The sequence below is a fragment of the Oreochromis aureus genome, linkage group 20 (assembly GCF_013358895.1).
Source record: "Oreochromis aureus strain Israel breed Guangdong linkage group 20, ZZ_aureus, whole genome shotgun sequence".
Taxonomy (NCBI): domain Eukaryota; kingdom Metazoa; phylum Chordata; class Actinopteri; order Cichliformes; family Cichlidae; genus Oreochromis; species Oreochromis aureus.
In genome coordinates this window covers 33753104-33770867 of record NC_052961.1, presented here as the reverse complement: position 1 = coordinate 33770867, position 17764 = coordinate 33753104, and the positions used below count along the sequence as shown (strand labels likewise).

The window sequence follows — 17764 nt, the reverse complement described above, 5'->3', positions numbered from 1 at the left end:
ATGAAGCAAAGTAACTATACTGAACTGAATTTATGCATGCATGATGGTTAACACTTAGTAACTATCCACACACGTAATTAAGTAGTGAAATGTAATAATGTCATTTATCCCTCTGGGTTTAGGGTTTAAATAATTGCTGCAGAGTGAGCCCACTGTGCATTATATTTGTGTGTGTGTGTGTGTGTGTGTGTGTGTGTGTGTGTGTGTGTGTGTGTGTGTGTGTGTGTGTGTGTGTGTGTGTGTGTGTGTGAGAGAGAGAGAGAGAGAGAGAGAGAGAGAGAGAGACCATGGTTGCATGCTTTCTTCTTATTCCTAGTGTGTGAGACAGAGATCAAGAAAGGGAGTTCTCAATTAGTTTTTTTCTTTCTCTCTAGCAGCTTTCACTTTTTTGTGTTCACTAACTAGAGAAAAAAGAGTGGAGAGGGGAAAAGAGGGAGCGGGAGGGAGAAGGAGGGGGTGAAAGAAGAAAAGAGAGCAAGCCAAAGAGCGTCGGGTGCTGTGTCAGTCTGATATTTTCCGTAGTGACAGCTGGGCCCAGAAGCTCAGACCCTTTTCTTCTGGCACACAAAGCCCATTAAGTATGCCACTCGCTCAATGGCCCCCGCAGCCTCCAAATTGCTCCAAGCTCCTCCCTAAAGTGTGGCAGCCTTTGTCATTGTAATCAGGCCTTGTTTTTGAAGTGCTGCCTGTATTTACCGCTGCTTGGGCTGCATATTTGCCCAGCCTGCTGCCGCTGCTGCTGCCCGGTCTGAGAGGGGGCGAGAAACTGTACGTTGAGAGGGCTAAAAGACAGGGAGGGAAAGATAAGAGACGGAAAGTTGGAAAGAGAAAAAGAGGAGATGGAAGCAGTTGTCGACATGAGTAGAGAGAGAATGAAAGGATGGGAGGGGTCAAGTGTGGAGAGAAGGTGCGGCGACTCCAGATGGAGAAAGGGAAGTGAAGAAATCAGCCTGGAGAGGCCTGGAAGAATTTGACTTATCGACTTTGGAGGGTGACAGGGGGTCAGGCGGGCGACCTCAGCGGGGGCACAGAGTGTAGGACGCAGGGGGGAGGAGTGTGATGGGATGCTAGTCTGTACCACTGGGTAGACAAGGAGGGGGGTGGAAGGGGAGGGCTTATTTACAACTCTGATGCTGCATTGTGGCTCAAGCTCACTTTAAGATATTCATATTCGAGTCAGAGAAAGAGAGAAAAAGTCCTGCAGTGTAGATTTGTGTAAGTGACAGGCAACGTGACAGAGCGGTACAGAGGACAGACAGAGGAGCAGACGACGCAGAGGAGCTGAACGACGTGATGCCTTTTGGCAGAGCTGCCCCCGACTCCTACCCACCCCATGGGGAGGCTCAGGCTGCGGATGGGGTTGGGTACGCAGGGGAGGGGTCTCTAGAGATGACGGTCATCAGAAGTGGCATCCAGACCAAACTTTGTCTGTCTCTTGGCCTTTTACTTTCACTCTGAATGTATGTGTGTGCACGCCTGTTACAAATTCATAACTCCCACAAAAGACAGAGGAAGGAGAGGAATCTGTGAGTAATGAAGAGCTACAAGCAGCTTGTGTCTTCATCATGCTACAACAGCATATATTTTGACTGCATATGAGTTGATTATGGTAGAGAGTTGGTTCACAGTTTTAGAGCTAAGTGCACATTCGAGGTGTAGATTAAAATGGATGTTACTTGCCATTATCTAGAGCTCACAAAACGTCTGATATAGATATGTCATTCTATGTCAAACATCTGACCTCTTACAGATTGTTGTGGATTGGATAAGCAGATGGATGGATGAAAGGAAACAGTGATGTAAATATATGATTATTCATACACGGTATTTGCATTGACGTTTTTTCCAATTTGCAGTGCTGCCTTTCACAAATGAGGGCCACTCTGCATCATTTTTTTGTATTAGGTCTTGTTTAAAACAATAAAAAATAAAAATGGTAAATGTCAATGAGCATATACACAGATATAGATGTATCTGTGATATGCTCACTAACACTTGGCTTACCCATGCTCAAAACTTATCCATTAAGCTTCAAGCACGACAGCCAACTTAACTATGCTTGTGGTTTCAACCAGCCATGAGACTCTTAAGAAATCAGGGAGCACTTTGATTCCTTATCCTCAGTGTGGATTTCCTTTATAAAATATTGTCAGTTTCTCAGATAATGAGGTCAGTGTACGTCGAGTAACAGATGTTCAGGTTTCAGACGGCTCTCTACATCCAGTCTTCAGGCAGTCTTTACTCTTGGATCTGTATGATGTGAGTGTGGTCTACACCCACCTGATATTGACATGTTCCATTTAGGAGGGGCAGCCAATCAGAAGTAAGGTGGATTACAGAGAAGGGTGCAGTGTTTCAGTCAGAGGTTGAACTGAAAGCCTGCAATAAGGATTGTTCTAAACCATGGCTCATTCAAAGTTATTATATTGTGACTTGTATCTTATCATTGACTATTATGGCACGTAATGGTCTTTTTAATTTTACTCTTTTTGTATACAACACTTTGTAAATGTTTGTATGTGACATGTGTTTAATAAATAAACATTACTTGCTTACACCTGAGAACCATGGGAACGCCAACTCTGTTTCAAAATGTCAACATTTTAAGACTGTTTGTGCATCTATATCACTTTGTCACATATCCACAATACATAAAAACAAGGAAATTCAGAAATTCAGAAGCAGTCTAACATCTATAAGATTTTACTCTATATGCTAGTCTAATGGCAATTATGATTTGTTTTTATCAACCAGTTGAATTCGTGAGGCTTAGCTGTCATGATATGCGCTTCCATTGTAAGTGATGTTGGACATAGTCCTCATGTCACCAAAAATACATGAGATAGTTTAGGCAAAAGTAACATGGCTCTCTGTTTGTATCTGCTTTCCTTTTGCTCGGCAGGAACAAGTAATAGGGAAACACAAAAAGGAAACAACTTAAAGCAGACTTGAAACTATTAAGTGAATCAAAACATATTTACTGTTTTGACTGATCTATAGTTCAGTCTTCAAAAGTGTGAAGAATACCAAACCCTGAATTCAAAGACATCACCTTGGATTCTACTTTGTTTTCCCTCAGTCCGTTTAACATTTAACAAAACAAAGTGGCGGTCTTTAAATCTTAGATGCAGAGCTCTTGCACGGCCTGTACATGTAGTGCCCAGTTCTCCATCAGCATTTCTGCTTTCAGATAACGTCCTGCTGTGATCTTCTCCATGACAAATATCATCTTAACCCTTTCTATCAGCTGAAAGATAGCAAAGCTTTGCTTTCCTACAAGCAGCAGAAGAGATCTGACTGGATGATTTTATTTAGTTAATCTGCAGATTAATTAACAATGCAAATAGTCATTATTGGAAGCCCACTTATTTTATTAAAAAATTTGAAGTCATTTCTATCAGGAGATATTGCAGTATGGGTGTGTTGTTATTTTAGACCAGCCTGAAAAAAGTGAAGCTGTCCTTTAGCAAAACACAGCTGGGTGGACATTTAAAATCATGGATTTCTCAGAAATCCAAGCACTAGTGGCTTATCTGTATCTAATGAAAGCTGACAGATATGGGTATGATCAAGATGCATGCATGTTAGAGAGAAAGAAGCAAGGTTGGGGGTATGACAGTAAGAGAGGGGTTGGAGGGAGGGGGCTTGGAGGAAAATAAAGTCGTCATGTTATGAATCTGATTGTTGTCACAAGAGTGGGTGCAGGACTCTGGTTGGTGTCCATCTGTGCCGAAACCAGGATGTATTTCTGTGTCAAAGCGAGCGTGCATCTCGTTGCAATTTTTAAAAAAAAGAAAAGAAAGAAAGCTCTTGATTTTCCTCTTTTGTTACTTCAAACACAAATGTGCTCGTTCATTAAAGAGAAAAACTTTTTCCCTTCCGGTGGAGCACTGACCCTTATGTCTTTCCACCAGCGCAGCCCAAAGTTGTTCCAAATCGAGATGCTGAATAATGATAATGAAAGCGTAGGAGTGAACATTTAAGAGGACTTTTGAATAACGATGATGATGAAGATGGAGTGAAATTTCCATTAATTAACTCATGGGGGTCATTTTCTCAACAAGGTTCTGTTTCCTGTTCGTCCCTGTGTGTGTTTGTGTGTGAATTTGTTTAAACTTTATTGTCACTGGCTTCTCTAGGACAGCTGGAGGCTATGTCAGAGTTCAGCTGCTTGTTATACAGAGCAGAGAATGAGAGGAGAGCGGGTGGGGGGTGGGGTGGTATGGTGTGGGGAGGAGTGTTCGCATTCATTTGTGTGCGTTTGCATATCCCTGTGAATGTGTAGTGTTTGTGTGTGTGTGTGTGTGTGTGTGTGTGTGTGTGTGTGTGTGTGTGTGTGTGTGTGTGTGTGTGTGTGTGTGTGTGTGTGTGTGTCTGTGAGTGTGTCTGTGCGTGTTTAGCCCTATCTGGGTAGTGGAACAGAAGGGTGAAGGGGGGTGAATAGTGAAGTTAATAGGCTAATGAGAGCACCGTGCTTAGGAAGAATACAAGAGGCTGTCTGGCATGGCCAGATAAAAAAAACTTGCAGAGGCATTAGTGGAGACCCAGCAGTTCTCTTTAACGGCGACACGTTCTTTGTCCACGCACACCAAAAGCCACTTTAATAAGCAGTGAATTCATTATAGATTGGTTTCTCTCATTTTTTGGAGCCATAAAAGCAAAGAGATGGAGAGTGAAGGGATGTGGAGAGCAGATGTGTAAACTAGAAAACCACATCCAGCTTTTTAGGATCATTAGTTTCAGTTTAATGTTTAGATATGGTTAGCTTTATTGTTCACTGGATGATAAGAATAAACATGAAAACTACGCTTCAGTTAAAGGCTGTGGTGGTCAGATATTTGTTGACAGCATTTAGAACCACACTTCAGTGCACATTCAAGTCAGTTTAGCTTAGGGGCACACTGCTAAAACTAAAATTCATGTAGTTAGTTTTCTTTTATTCGATCCTGTTTAGTTCAGTAATCAGAGTTTGGGCTCAAATAAGCGGGTTAAGTTGATTTTGTTTTGTTTGATGTAATTGGACTTCTATAACTTATAAGTAAGCATTTTAGTTTAATTTAGTTTAGTTTATGTCAGCTGGAACAGGTTACAGTCAACCTGCAACCCCGGTTAAATAAGCCTCCAACAGTCTGTTTAAGTCCATTTGCAGCAGCTGTTTCAGTTAGGTTTAGCTTAGCTTAATTTAATTTAATTTGTTGGAGTTTAATTTTGGTTGACTTTAGTTTTAGTTGACACAAGTTGAGTTGAGTGTACACAGTTGTTGTCAGCTGTTCAGATTTGTTTGTTTGTTTTTTAATTCAGTTATATTTACTTTGAATATCTTTAGTCTTCAGTGTTGAAAATTCAGGCTTTATTAAGGAAGTTAAGGGATTTTTATTTGGGCCAAGAGGAATGCATTTGTTGTGGTTTTGTTACATTTGTTACAGTACAAACAGGCTTGGAGCGAGTTTTGTGAATTTAATTTTGTTTTCTTTTGTTCTGGCTTTCATTTTCTTTTTTCCAGCTTGGTGAAACAATCATCGACTTCTTCCAATAATTCCTTTTGTATGATGAAGACTCTGGAAATTTGATTGTAGTCAGACCGTGTTAATTTACTGTGCTGTCACAGCTTAGTTTAGCTTAGTTTTTGGGCATTTTCAAAGTTTTTCCAAGACATCCAAGTTCTTTTTATTTTTGTTTTGTTTAGCAGCATTGATTCTTCTAATAATGTATACAGGGAGTTTAGCTTGGTTTAGTCGCTTACATCTACTCTGCTTACACAGAAAGGGAAAGTTGAATTCAGTGTCATTTAATTTATTTATTGTAACCATTCAAGTTTAGAAGTGATTCAAGCAAATGTCGTTTTGCTTGTTTTGCTTGAGTTTGTCTTATAGCTTACTCTAGTAGCACATAGTTATTTGCTAGTGAAGCTTATACTAGATAAGGGTAATGAAATTTAGTTTCATTCACTTCAATTTAGTAAAAATGTATCTGAGTTCAGTATTCAAGCTTCTAAGGAGAAAGCATAATCCTTTATCTCAGGCTAATTATGTTGAGTATATTTAGTTTTTTATTTAATTTTTATTATTTAGCTTGTCAACATAAAAAAAAATACAACATGTAAGCTACAGTGTATTTGTGTTTAATATAATATAATATAATATTATATATATATATATATATATATATATATATATATATATATATATATATATATATATATATATATATATATATATATATATATATATATATATATATATATTTGTTTAGTGTAGTTTGTTTTGCGTTTGTTTTGTTTCGCGTTTATTAGCGAGCAGTGATTCATTTATTTAAACTCGTTGTAGAGGATGAAGGGAGGCTAAGCCGAATCTTAGATGAGCTGGTCTTACATTAACACTACAAATTTCAAAGTGTAGACAAGCACACGCCTCCATGAAAGGAGAGGATATTGTTTGGCAATGTGCAACTCTCTTCAACAAACAATAGCAATAAGCAATCAGAACATTAAATGTGCCTGAAAAGGCTGTAGAATGCGTTGAGGTTGCTTTACCCCCCATTACATCTTGGAGAGATGGGGATGGGGGTAATGGGAGCAAGCAATGGGAGAGCTCATTATCTGGCAGACCATCTGCTATTGGGAGGGAGAAACTGTCTGTCTGTCCCAGACACAGACACTCTGAATAGGCCTGGAGTTCCAGTGAAAATGCTCCTCTAACTTCCCCAAATTAGCTGTACATCTGGTACATTTGGTCACACGTGATGTGGGAGGCTGGTGGAAACTGACCAATCAAATTTTTTTTTAAAGAAGAAGAAGAGAACAGAAAAGAAAGATGTTGCTAACATAAGCAGAATAAAAATTATACCTCGCTTTACTTCCATGTTTGTTTACAGCTAGAGTCATCATTCTGCAGCTCGGTTCTGCTTCGTTACGTGTCCATGCAGTTTGTCCACGAGTTTGTGGTGGACTTATTTGCGATCTAATTCCGCGAAGCTCTTTGTGCAACACGTCTGAATCTATGTTTGATGTCTGTGGAAGTTTTTAGTGCAGCAGCGTGTGCAGGTTGATGTAAATGAAGCAGATGAGCGTTTATGTGCATTCAGTCAGATCGCTGGGGGAGCGTGAGTGTGAGAAGTTGCCGGGCGCAGCAGATGCTCTTTGTTTCGGTTTTTCGGGCTATTGTTGTTGAAAGCTGACACTGAAGGGGCGGGATTGGCTCCAGCTCCGGGCAGCAGGAGGACAGCCCTCCTTTCTATTGGCTCCCGTGTGTGTCAGTCAGTGGTCTATCACCGCCCCTCGTCACTCCGTCGGGAAGTTGAAGTAAAGTTTGAGTAACTTTGTTCGGCTGAAGTAAACTTGCCAGCAGCACTTGAAGGCCGCTGCGGTACTTTTCAGAGGGATCGAGAGAAGGAGGACCGCAGAGATGAAGCTGTGCCGCACTTTTCTAGGTTCGTATCGCTCACTTTTTTAAACTGTAGAGGAGCAACTTTGAAACTTGCTGTTTAAACTTCGTGTCTCGGCATCTCCGTCTCACTTTAGAATCATTCGGCAGTGCTGACGCAGATATAAGCAGACAGTCAGCAGACACGCCGCGGAACTTTGTTTTAAAAAGTTGCAGCATCTCTGCTTGCATCCAAGAAATAAATAAATAGAAAATAAAAACAACAACAACAAAAAATCCCTTTAGAGACATTGTGGCCTTCGCTGTGCTGGATTAAAAGAGGCTTAGAACTCTGTCTGGTTACACCAGCCGTAACTTTAAAACTTCTCCGCGGAGCAAATTCGTCGCCTGCAAGCATTTCTAAATAAACTTAAGAAATGTAAACTTGTCCTGAGCACACAGCAGAGCTAAACTTCAGCCTCTTCGGATAAAAACTGGCCAGACAAAGGACAGTTGGTCCCTGGGGGACCGTGTGGCCCCGGTACCATGGGGACACTGCCAAAGCTGCGGGCTTATTAAAAAAGTTTTTTTTTTCTCTTGGTGTGTGTGTGTGTGTTTTAGTCTGTCGGCTTGTTCCATCTGTCGAGGGACTATAGGGGCCTCCCCCGGTCCCAACCTAAGCGCTCACTCAGCTGCTGCCCCCATGTAATATTTATACTGGCTGCCTGCACTCCGCACAATATAGCCACCATACAAGAGCTATAGTGCTGCAGGCCTCTGCCATCTGCATCTGCAGACAGACTTAAGAACAACAGAGGAACAAGTTTCCCCAGCTCGTGCACCGGCTGCTCGATTACTCACACTTAGCCTTCAGAAGGAAGTTTTTGTTTTCAGTTTTCATTTCTTCAAAATAATAGCCACAAAGGGCAACCGATTACAAATGTTAAACTGTGCCACCTTAGGCTTATACAAAGTGACACTGTGTATTTTACTTTTTCTTTCTGAATAAGGTGAGTTTACCCGTGTCTTACCCTTAAAAATAAAAGGCAAGAACAAGTGAATGGCTTGATATTGTAAAGTTTTCAAATTCAAACGTATACATTAAATAGGTTTATTTTATATAGGTATATATTTTCAAAGTAAAAACGTGAATAGATCGACAATAAATACGAGTTGTTATATATTTACATTAAAGAAATAATTTTAAGAGCTTGGACTTATTAAAGTTGCATTCTGGTTTGTTTGTTAAGGATGAAATGATTGTACTTTATTTTGTCAATTTTTCCTTTAAAAATAACATAAAATGCAGTGGTGGTGATAAAGTTTTAGACCTTTAAATGGAATAAACTTTAGTTTTGGTCATTCATTTTCATAGATGTGGCATTCCGTTTTGTCTGTATTAGTTTATAACCAGGGCAAATATGGTTCAGGTTTTATCCTTCAAAATAAAAGCCACAACAGTAAAAAAATAACAACAAAAAACCCGCCCACTTGATACACTTGTGACAGTATGTTCAACAGTATTAAATAAAGTTTACATGTAAGCATTCATATTATTAGTGTAAAATGATTTTACTTGAAATCAGATTTACCTTTTAAAATAAAATGTGAAAAACTGACAAGTTCGAAACAACGTTATCAAGGATTAGGACAAATGGAGCAATATTCCCTATTTTTAAAAGTGAAATATTATCGTTTTAAAAATAGGACTTTTGTTTGATGCCATTAAAGTTAGCTGATGGCAGATAGTTAGTGCCAACAGTGAGCAGGCAAAAGCCTTTGTTGCCTCAACAATGAGCTGTAGTAGATATTATGGGCCAGAGCTGTCCACGGTTCTGAACACGCACAGAATCTCTGGAGCAGCACTTTGGAGCTGTCCGCAGTGCTGATAGCAGCGAGCGATTGTGTTTTGAGATTTGAGGCCTTTTCTCTTTTCTCTTTAACCGCCAGAAACCCTCCGTGTGTCTCTAGTTCACACCTGACCTACAGGCCTCAACTTTGCGACACCGGTCCACCCTGTGCTGGATCATGGCCCGGGATATTTCCTATTCCCCCCCTCTCTCTTTTGTTTATTCGGTTGTCGATGGCGTTGTTGTGAATCCCTTCTCTCTCTCTGCGTGTCTCTTTCTGCACACCACTGTCTGAAATCATACTGATGGCGGCGTGCACGGCCGGTGATTGATTTCAGCTCCAATGCATAACAATGGGATTTCACAAAAAGAGCCTGCTGCAAAGAGATAAGAATTTAATAGAATTTCTGAAAGCTGAAGGTTGGGCTTTTTGAATATTCCCTGCGTGCGCGGCGTGGAGACAGCAGATAAAGGATGGCATTTGTGGGGACTATTCTCAAATGGCTTGTAATGAATGGTTGTCATTTCCACTAATGGTTTCAAAACGGCAAAGCAAAAAGCACGATGTGAGCAACATTTGGGAGTGACTCCAAGTTGCTCTGTTAAGACCGGCTGTTTGTTGTTCGGAGCTGCGGCGGTCAGCCTAAAAACGATGAGCAGATCAGGAAGTGAGAGTGATTAGTTGTCTTAGTAAACTCCTGCTTCTCTTTTTATTCAAACCGATATCACACTTCAATCCTCTTGTCGCCTCCCCTGAGCATAAATATTTTTTTATGCTCGGGGGAGACATATAATCTCCCTCTCTGCCTATATGTCGTTAACCCCCACCCCCTTCTTCCCATACGGAGGAGTTATCAGATGCTGTCAGCGCTGCGCGCATATCCAGACTCTGCTACTACATCAATTCACGGTCCTCGACTTAAAAAAAAAAAAAAAAAAAGTCCCCCTGAATGAATTATTGGACGGTACCACTTTCCGGGGTGCGTTGGGGGTGGTGAAGGATTACAGTAATGCTTTTGGGGGACATCAAGAACTTGTCAGCGGGTGAAATGTATAAGACATGAGCTAATTCTGGTGTCTAATATTGTGTTGGAGCCCAGAGGCGTAGAGATGCTTCACCAACGATTACACGCTGATAACGGTGTTTATGGGATGTTTGGAGAGATAGAAACTTTATTTTCATATGTGGGAAATGGCGCGCAGTTAGAGTCAAATCTGGTTTAGAGTTGTACGTTGCGCTGGCTTGAGAGATGCTTAGGAGAGAGGAAGGACGAAAGTCAGGAAGGTGTGTGTGTGTGTGTGTGTGTGCACATATGCCCATTGAGTTAGTGTGTAGTAAGAGGGGACCTCAAGCCCTGCCCATCTGATGCTGGAGGTTTTACTACAGCTTCCGTGATGTCATGGCAAAGGGCGGAGGGAGGAGTTGAAAGGGGCGGGTGGGGAGTTGAGAGGGGATGGGATGGATGGAGGGAGGGAGGGGGTGGTACAATGGCTCATGAGGGAAAGGTAAGTCAATATTACGTTTTTTCTCCCCTCCTCGCTGACAAAGGCAAATGAAGCCATGTTTTTTGCTTACAAACAAGTAACATCTTAACGCCCGGATACGGAGCCGTGCACCGATGCGCTGCGCAGGAGAGGCCGGTACACCCTTCAGCTCGCTCTTATTTATCACATCTGGACGTTTGGAACGGGATAGACGATTGCTTTTTAAAAGAAAAAGACAAACACACAAAGCTTTTCTCGGGATATCGTGTCTCTTTAAAGAAAACTACTTGGCCTGCAACTCTGAAAACAGAGCGAGGACGCGGCGCCGAAACCACAGAGGAAATATTATCGGATACAGGTAATCAGAAATGTTTTGAGTGTTTAGATCTGTGATGATTCATCTGGAATTACCCAGCCTTTGTGCGTGACTTTGACTCCGTGTGATATTTAAAAGCATCCCCCCACAGCGCGATTTTGCACCGGTTTAGTGTTGATGTCACATTTTTATATTTCCTAATTCCCCGGTGTGGATTAAAACTTACCCACAGCTGCGATCTCCCCACAGTTTGACCTGATTTTTTTTCTTCTTTTTTTCTGAGAAGTGCGCTCCATTTATTTACGTTGTCAGCTGCTTTAAGTATTTTCCGCTCAGAATGGAGATGAAGCTATATTTTAGCCCCTTCCATGCTGCGTGTGTTTACACCGCCGCTGTGTAATAAGTGGGAATAAACCAACTATGGCGCTTTCTCGGAACCTCAGTTGACGCGTGCACTTCTCTGCCACTCTGCCCGTGTCGAATAGTTCATCATCAGAGTGTGGGGCTTGAAGCAGACACACTCAGTACGATGCTCCATCCTCTGCTCCGTCCTCTAGTTTCACCTTCCTGTCTCCAGGAATAAATTTGCTCGTTTACTGTACCACGTCCCACCCTTTCTAGTAAATTGAGATATGTGTGCAGAGTTTGTATTATTAGAAAGGTAGAGCAGCAGGACTCCTGTGTGTGTTTGTGTGTGGACAGATGGATGGATGGAGTGAGTGTGATTGCGAGAGAGAGAGAAAGGCAAAGGGAAGGATGGAGGGAGGGGTTGACCATTTGATCCTCTGCAGCAAAAAAACAGAGATGCTCTCTTCAAATGTCAGCCGCCTTTAGTAGTGCGCAGATAAATAATAAAAAAAAAGTCCTCAGAAGCGCACTGGAAATAGACGCCGGGGAGGGGAGCCTCGAGTGGCACGTTTCGCCGGATCTTGTCGGACTGTGGCACGGTGCAGAAAGCGAGCCTGTGCGTCTGTGCTGTTGTTTTTTTCTTGTTTTTTTAATCCCTCACACCCCCCACTCCCTTCTCTTGTTCACCCCACCTTCTTGCCTTGCTTAGATGGCCGCGTGATGTGTGCGCCTCGCGGCTTGTCAAAGCACCCGCGTCCTAAGATGGAGGAAAGAGATGAGGGGCTGCCGATGATGGTGATACACAGAGTGTTATGTCACCCGCTCTTTAAGTTTCTCCCCACTCCCCCTGTAGCAGTAGTAACCTCAGAAGAGAGTGGGAGAAACTTGAGCTGCCCGTCAGGAAAGCTTTCGGCGTTACTTTGCTTTCTGGTTTTCGCCGCTGGAAATGCAGACTTTAAACGGCAGAATGTCTCAGCTGCTTTTAAATATCTGCGGCTTTAAAATAGTTTTTACAATCTTCCGCTGGAGTTGGTTAAAGCTCATTTAAATGCATGGAATAAGCATCCGCAGGCCTATTGTTTGGCTTAATGTGGAATAAATACCGAGCCACACATGTAACACATCCTAGGCAGAAATGATAAAACACCTATTGTTTTTCTTCTGTTTACATTTCCAGTGAAACGTAGCCTAGTTTTGGAGGGGGATTACAGAATTAGGTTATTGGTGCCTTATGCTGCTACAGCAGAGTATAGAGCTGTGTGTAGCAGCCTCTGACATGAACCTGCTCCTGTCTGTGTGTGTGTGTTTGTTTGTAGTTACTGTGATAGGAGGAGACCTCGCTATTTATGAAGGGTTGAATAGGCGATGGTGAGGACAGCAGGTGCCGGAGGAGGCAGCGCAATAAACGCACTGGAGGAGCAGCTGGGGCCAAATTGCACACTCCTCATTCAAAGCCTATCAGAAATCTAAGCAGTACAAGCAAAGGTCAGGGTTGGCCCTGTCTTTCAGTAGAGAGGAAGCATTTCAACTGAAAGGCTGGAAATAATGAATTTCATGCCCTGCATTGAAATGGGAAATAAATAAAAAAAGAAAAGTGAAAATTAATTAAAAAAGCAAGACAAAAGTGCACAGATTCTTCACGAGAGGAACGCAACTTGGAGAAGTGTTTGGAAAACGGAGATGTACAGATTTTCAGGTGTGCTGCTCAGTTTAGTCTTAGAAGCAGCGGTTTGTGTCATTTCCTCAGAGGTCAAGGTGACCCTCAGGGGAGCTTCCCCCTCCTAAAAGCTGGTTACCATGGTGCTGTTGCCTTCCCATCCAATCCCCGTCACTAAACTGATAGTAGCATCTTGCAATCTGCCCCTCCTTTAGTCACCTTTCCTGTTTAATTTGCCCTTCAAGCTAGGATCTTTAAATCACAAGTTTTCTTTTCACACCTGCCTCATAATCCAGAAACTCTCCTTTCTTTTGTGCTTTGACACAAAGAAACCAACAGAGTAACATGAAACCACCCCGGCGGTGCACAACTTTTGATTTCTCGCTCCCGTCTGCTCAGCTTGCTGTAATCACACTAAGTTGTCTCTAAATCCTGCTTAACAGGGGACCAGGGGTGTACAGCTGGCCCCAGCGCTGTATACACACTAATGCTGTTACAGACAGTTCACCCTGGTATTTAATCTAACTATGGATTTAGACCTCTTTGCTCTATTGTCCCAGTACAGTAAGCCGCAGTCCTGTAATGGTATTACTTGAGCCTAAACTTTGTTTTCAGGTAAAAGGTTTTCTTTTTTTGGATCAGGCTAAATGTATTGATTCTTATCATTTATTTGCTTTCTGTGCAGATGACTGGCAAATTTGCCCCTCAATAACAAAAAAAAAAACAAGCAAAAAACCCATTCATTGCATTCACTCCCACCTACCGTCTCACCTCTGATTAACCAAACGTCCCCGGTGAATGGCTAATTGTCTCATACTCCTCCAACTTTTGCTGCAAAATAATGAGCTGTGAGTCTTTTAGGTGGAGAATGAGCAGCATGTGATCAAAGAATCAGAGAGTGCAGATCCTGAGCACGCGAGGTTCAAATTAGTTTTCTGTTTTCTCATCTGCAAAACATCCAGATGTGCCTTTTTTTTGTTCTAAATTTAACACCAGATGCCAAAGAAGGGTTAATTCTGACACCTCTTTCTGTGATGAATCGCTTCAACTTTGGTTCCACCTGTATTTTCTGTATGTGTGTGTGTGTGTGTGTGTGTGTGTGTGTGTGTGCAGCACAAGGTCAGGACTAAGCAGAGTGAACGGGGGGCTGCTGACACACGGCCCCAGGCTATGTGTCCTAATAGAGTGCTGTTATATGTTTGGCATTTAGGAAGGGCTCTCAGCTCCTTGGCCCCAAAACTAACAATACAGGATGGATGCTCACTTCACTTCACTTTAAAAGGAGGGAGAAAGACCAGAGAGGAAGCAAAATAGGCATGGGAGTTTGCCTACTTGTGTGTGTATGTGTTTGTGTGGAGATAGCTGAGACAGAGATAGAGATGCAGACCTACAGTATTGCTGCTGTAATCACTTTTTCACTCTGCGGTGGGGTGGTGGTGAAAGTTGATAAACAAGCATTTTGTAAATGGCTGGTGTGTCAGGGTGTGTGTGTGTGTTTGGAATGGGGAGGGGGCATTCAAGGGGTCTACTTCAGGACCCCTTAGATGCGGACACACAGCCTTTTGTTGTCTCGTCCACCGTTGCTCTCACTGCTTTTAGTGCGCCACTCTCACTCATGGGTTCACGCACAGGACAGTCAAGCACAGAAATAAAAAATTTAAAAAAAAACTTAAGAGAAATGAAAAGGTAGGGATGTAGTCAACAAAGGCCAAGGATTTGTTCAGAGAGCTTTAGGTTTTGTTGCCTCTGAAGACTGCTGCAGGATATTTGAAAGAGCTGCATTAGTTTTTTAAGAAGATTCTACCTTAAATTCCCACCACAGATTCTGAGTTCTGGGCATGATTGCTCTCAAGCACCACTGCAGCTTCCATTTACATTTTCAACAGAGTGGCCCAAATGCCTGGTCATACAGTCAGTCTAAGCTGAAGGACGCTTTCTTTTTCAGAGTGTTCTGTGTAACCAAGGTGAAAGCTAAAGGTTATATATATATATATATATATATATATATATATATATATATATATATATATATATATATATATATATATATATATATATATATATATATATATATATATATATATATATATATATATACACACACACACACATAAATATATGTGTGTGTGTCTATCCGAAAAAGGATCAGATTTCACTGTTCCAGCTTAGCAGTGCTTAAAAACCGAGTGGGAGAAAGAGACAGAGCTGAAGCGACACGAGTTGCAAAGTTCAGCCTTGAGCACTCCCAGAAAAAAGAAAAATCTACACATTATTTCCCCACCTGATCTTGAAACTGCGTCTCTGTTTTGTATTTAACACCTGCACTGGCATCGCTATGAGCAGAAAGGGATTTGTAATAGTGTGTTTGTCTCAGGCCGTCATCACAAAGATAAACTGAAGAGCTATTACCTTGATGAAAAAAGAGTGAGGGGGGGAGGAAAAAGAGAGGTTTGATTTATGTGTGATTCATGATATGCTAGCCATTCTTCAGCCTCTCTCCCCTGACATTGCTCCCCAGCACCACCACCATCACCACTACCACCACCCCGTTCCTTCATATATACGCTCCCTGAAAAGCTTGATAAAAATGCACAAATTTGATTGATTCTAATAGTAGACTGACAGGGATCCCAGCTGGGGCACTTAACTGTGCCTCGGTGTGTGTGTGCGCACGTGCGCCCGCGAGATGCATATGTACTCGTCTTTTAGTTAATAAAGGATCGTCTGCAGCATGCTCGAGTGCTCCAACCTTCCCTCAAAGTAAAACCCCCACCCTCTTCTCTCTTCCTTTAACCACACACTGCCCATCTACTAGTGCTGATGATTTCACACAACAACTCTCTCTCTCTCTTTCCCTTCTTTTTCTTTCTCCCAAATCTGTCCCCTCTCCTAACCCATCCCTTTCTCTTGCCCCACCTCTTGCTCTTGTTTCTTCCTTTTCTACCAACAGAAAATGAGTTTCGGGGCGAGCTGGTGAACCAGCGGTGGACACGAGGCGAGAGGACCAGCAGCCGCTGTCAGGCCTCCCAGAGACTGCAGAGCCGTCGACCAATCATGGTGAGTGACAACGCAGCCCCCTCGTACATCCCCACCCGCTTCATCACTCACCACCACGCCCCCTTCCAACCTTATTCTGCTTCCTGGGCATTTCCGTCCAATCCCCAACTCAGCAGGGAAAAGTCAAAAAGGGGGGAGGCAGACAGAGCGGAGGGCAATAAAGCAATCTGTGTATGTGTGTGTGTGTGTGTGTCTGTATGTGTGTCTTAGGGTGCAGGGGATTTTAGACAGCCATGCTGGACAGAAAAAAACATGAATCAAACAGCACATCAAATCTCCCGCTTGGCCCTGCCCATCTTTTGCCTCGGCCCCACTCAGCTTAGTTAAGCTCAGCGTGGCACAGCTCAGCATTTTCCTGCTACTGCTGAGTTCACTTCACAGTTTTTTTTCCTATTGAAACACAATAAAAAAAGAAACTCAAAAGGATGTCCTTGAGCTGCTCATACTTTTTTTTAAGTGCATGATATTCTGCCTTATCAGCAGAGGAGAAAAATGCTCCCTTCCACCAACACCTCTTTTTGTCTCTTTAACCTGCTCTCCCATGTCTAAAACTTCTGCCCTGCTCTGCCATCCTTTCAAGGAGGTTTCACCATTCTGAAAACAACAGTCTGACAGTCCTCAGACTCAGCCCAAATAAATTACAGCAAGGACTCCCATTCTCAAAGCAACTCTGAACAAGGAAGGGACTAAAACATTTAGATTTTTGACTTGATAGTCACTGTGACATCACCGACGGGTTTTGCACCAGTTTCCTGGAGCCAGAGGTAAATGTATTTGGACAAGAGGTTAAAGTTATTAGCCAGATAGCCTGGTTTGTAAGCAGCATCTATCTGTGTGACTGACTCCAAAGCACAGACCCACACATGTGAAGCAAAACTGTTGCTATTAATTGTTTATTTTTTACAGAGCCTCCTTCCCAATTTCTTATTCTCTCTGTCGCACGTATATTTTAGATCATCAAACAAGTGAATACAAAACGCTGTTTTTATATCCAGATTTCATTTATTAATGGAAGAAAGCTATCCAGACCTTCCTGGTGGTGGAAAACCTAATAACTTGTTGGGCCACCCTTGACAGCAAAAACTACACTCAAGCATCTGCGATAACTGGCAAATGTCTTTCACTTCACTGTGGAGAAATTGTAGAGGGTTCTTCTTTGATGCCAAGGCATCTCAATTAGATTTAAGGCCAGACCTTGATTTGACCACCCCTTAACCCTTTTTTTTTTTTTTAGCCATTCAGAGGTGGACTTGCTGTGTATTTTGAATTGTTGCTCTGCTGCATAAGTCAGGTGTACTTGAGCTTCAGGGCAGACTTTAGAATTTTCTGGTAGAGAGCAGAATTCATGGTTCTATCAATTAGAGCAAATCACAGTGGTTCTGAATCAGCAAAACAGCCTCACATCATCATACTACCATCACCATGTTTGACTGTTGGCATAATGTTCTTCTTATGAAATGTTGACATAAGCCTTCCTAAAAGTTCAATAAGATCATGTTATCAGTTATAGGGGATATTAGTCGCTGATATTGTATTTGCTTTGACCCCAGGTGTTGCTGCAGCTCAGCACTTTGCCACTTTTGTCCTTTTGAAAAACTCCAGAGTGTCTTTAAAGCCCCCTTTTGTGCTCCTAATAATTTTCTGCTTCGGAAGCTCTTTAAAAAAAGATGCTTTTGAAATAATTTTTACC

The 17764-nt window shown here is 42.2% G+C and overlaps 1 protein-coding gene across 1 annotated transcript in view; it reads left to right on the top strand.

Moving 5' to 3' along the window:
• Positions 1 to 17764, top strand: part of myt1b (myelin transcription factor 1b) — a 145224-nt gene that overhangs the window by 89421 nt on the left and 38039 nt on the right. Inside the window, exon 3 of the mRNA XM_039604778.1 lies at positions 15968 to 16074. Coding sequence (XP_039460712.1) covers positions 15968 to 16074 — 107 coding nt within the window. The remainder of the gene's footprint in view (positions 1 to 15967; positions 16075 to 17764) is intronic.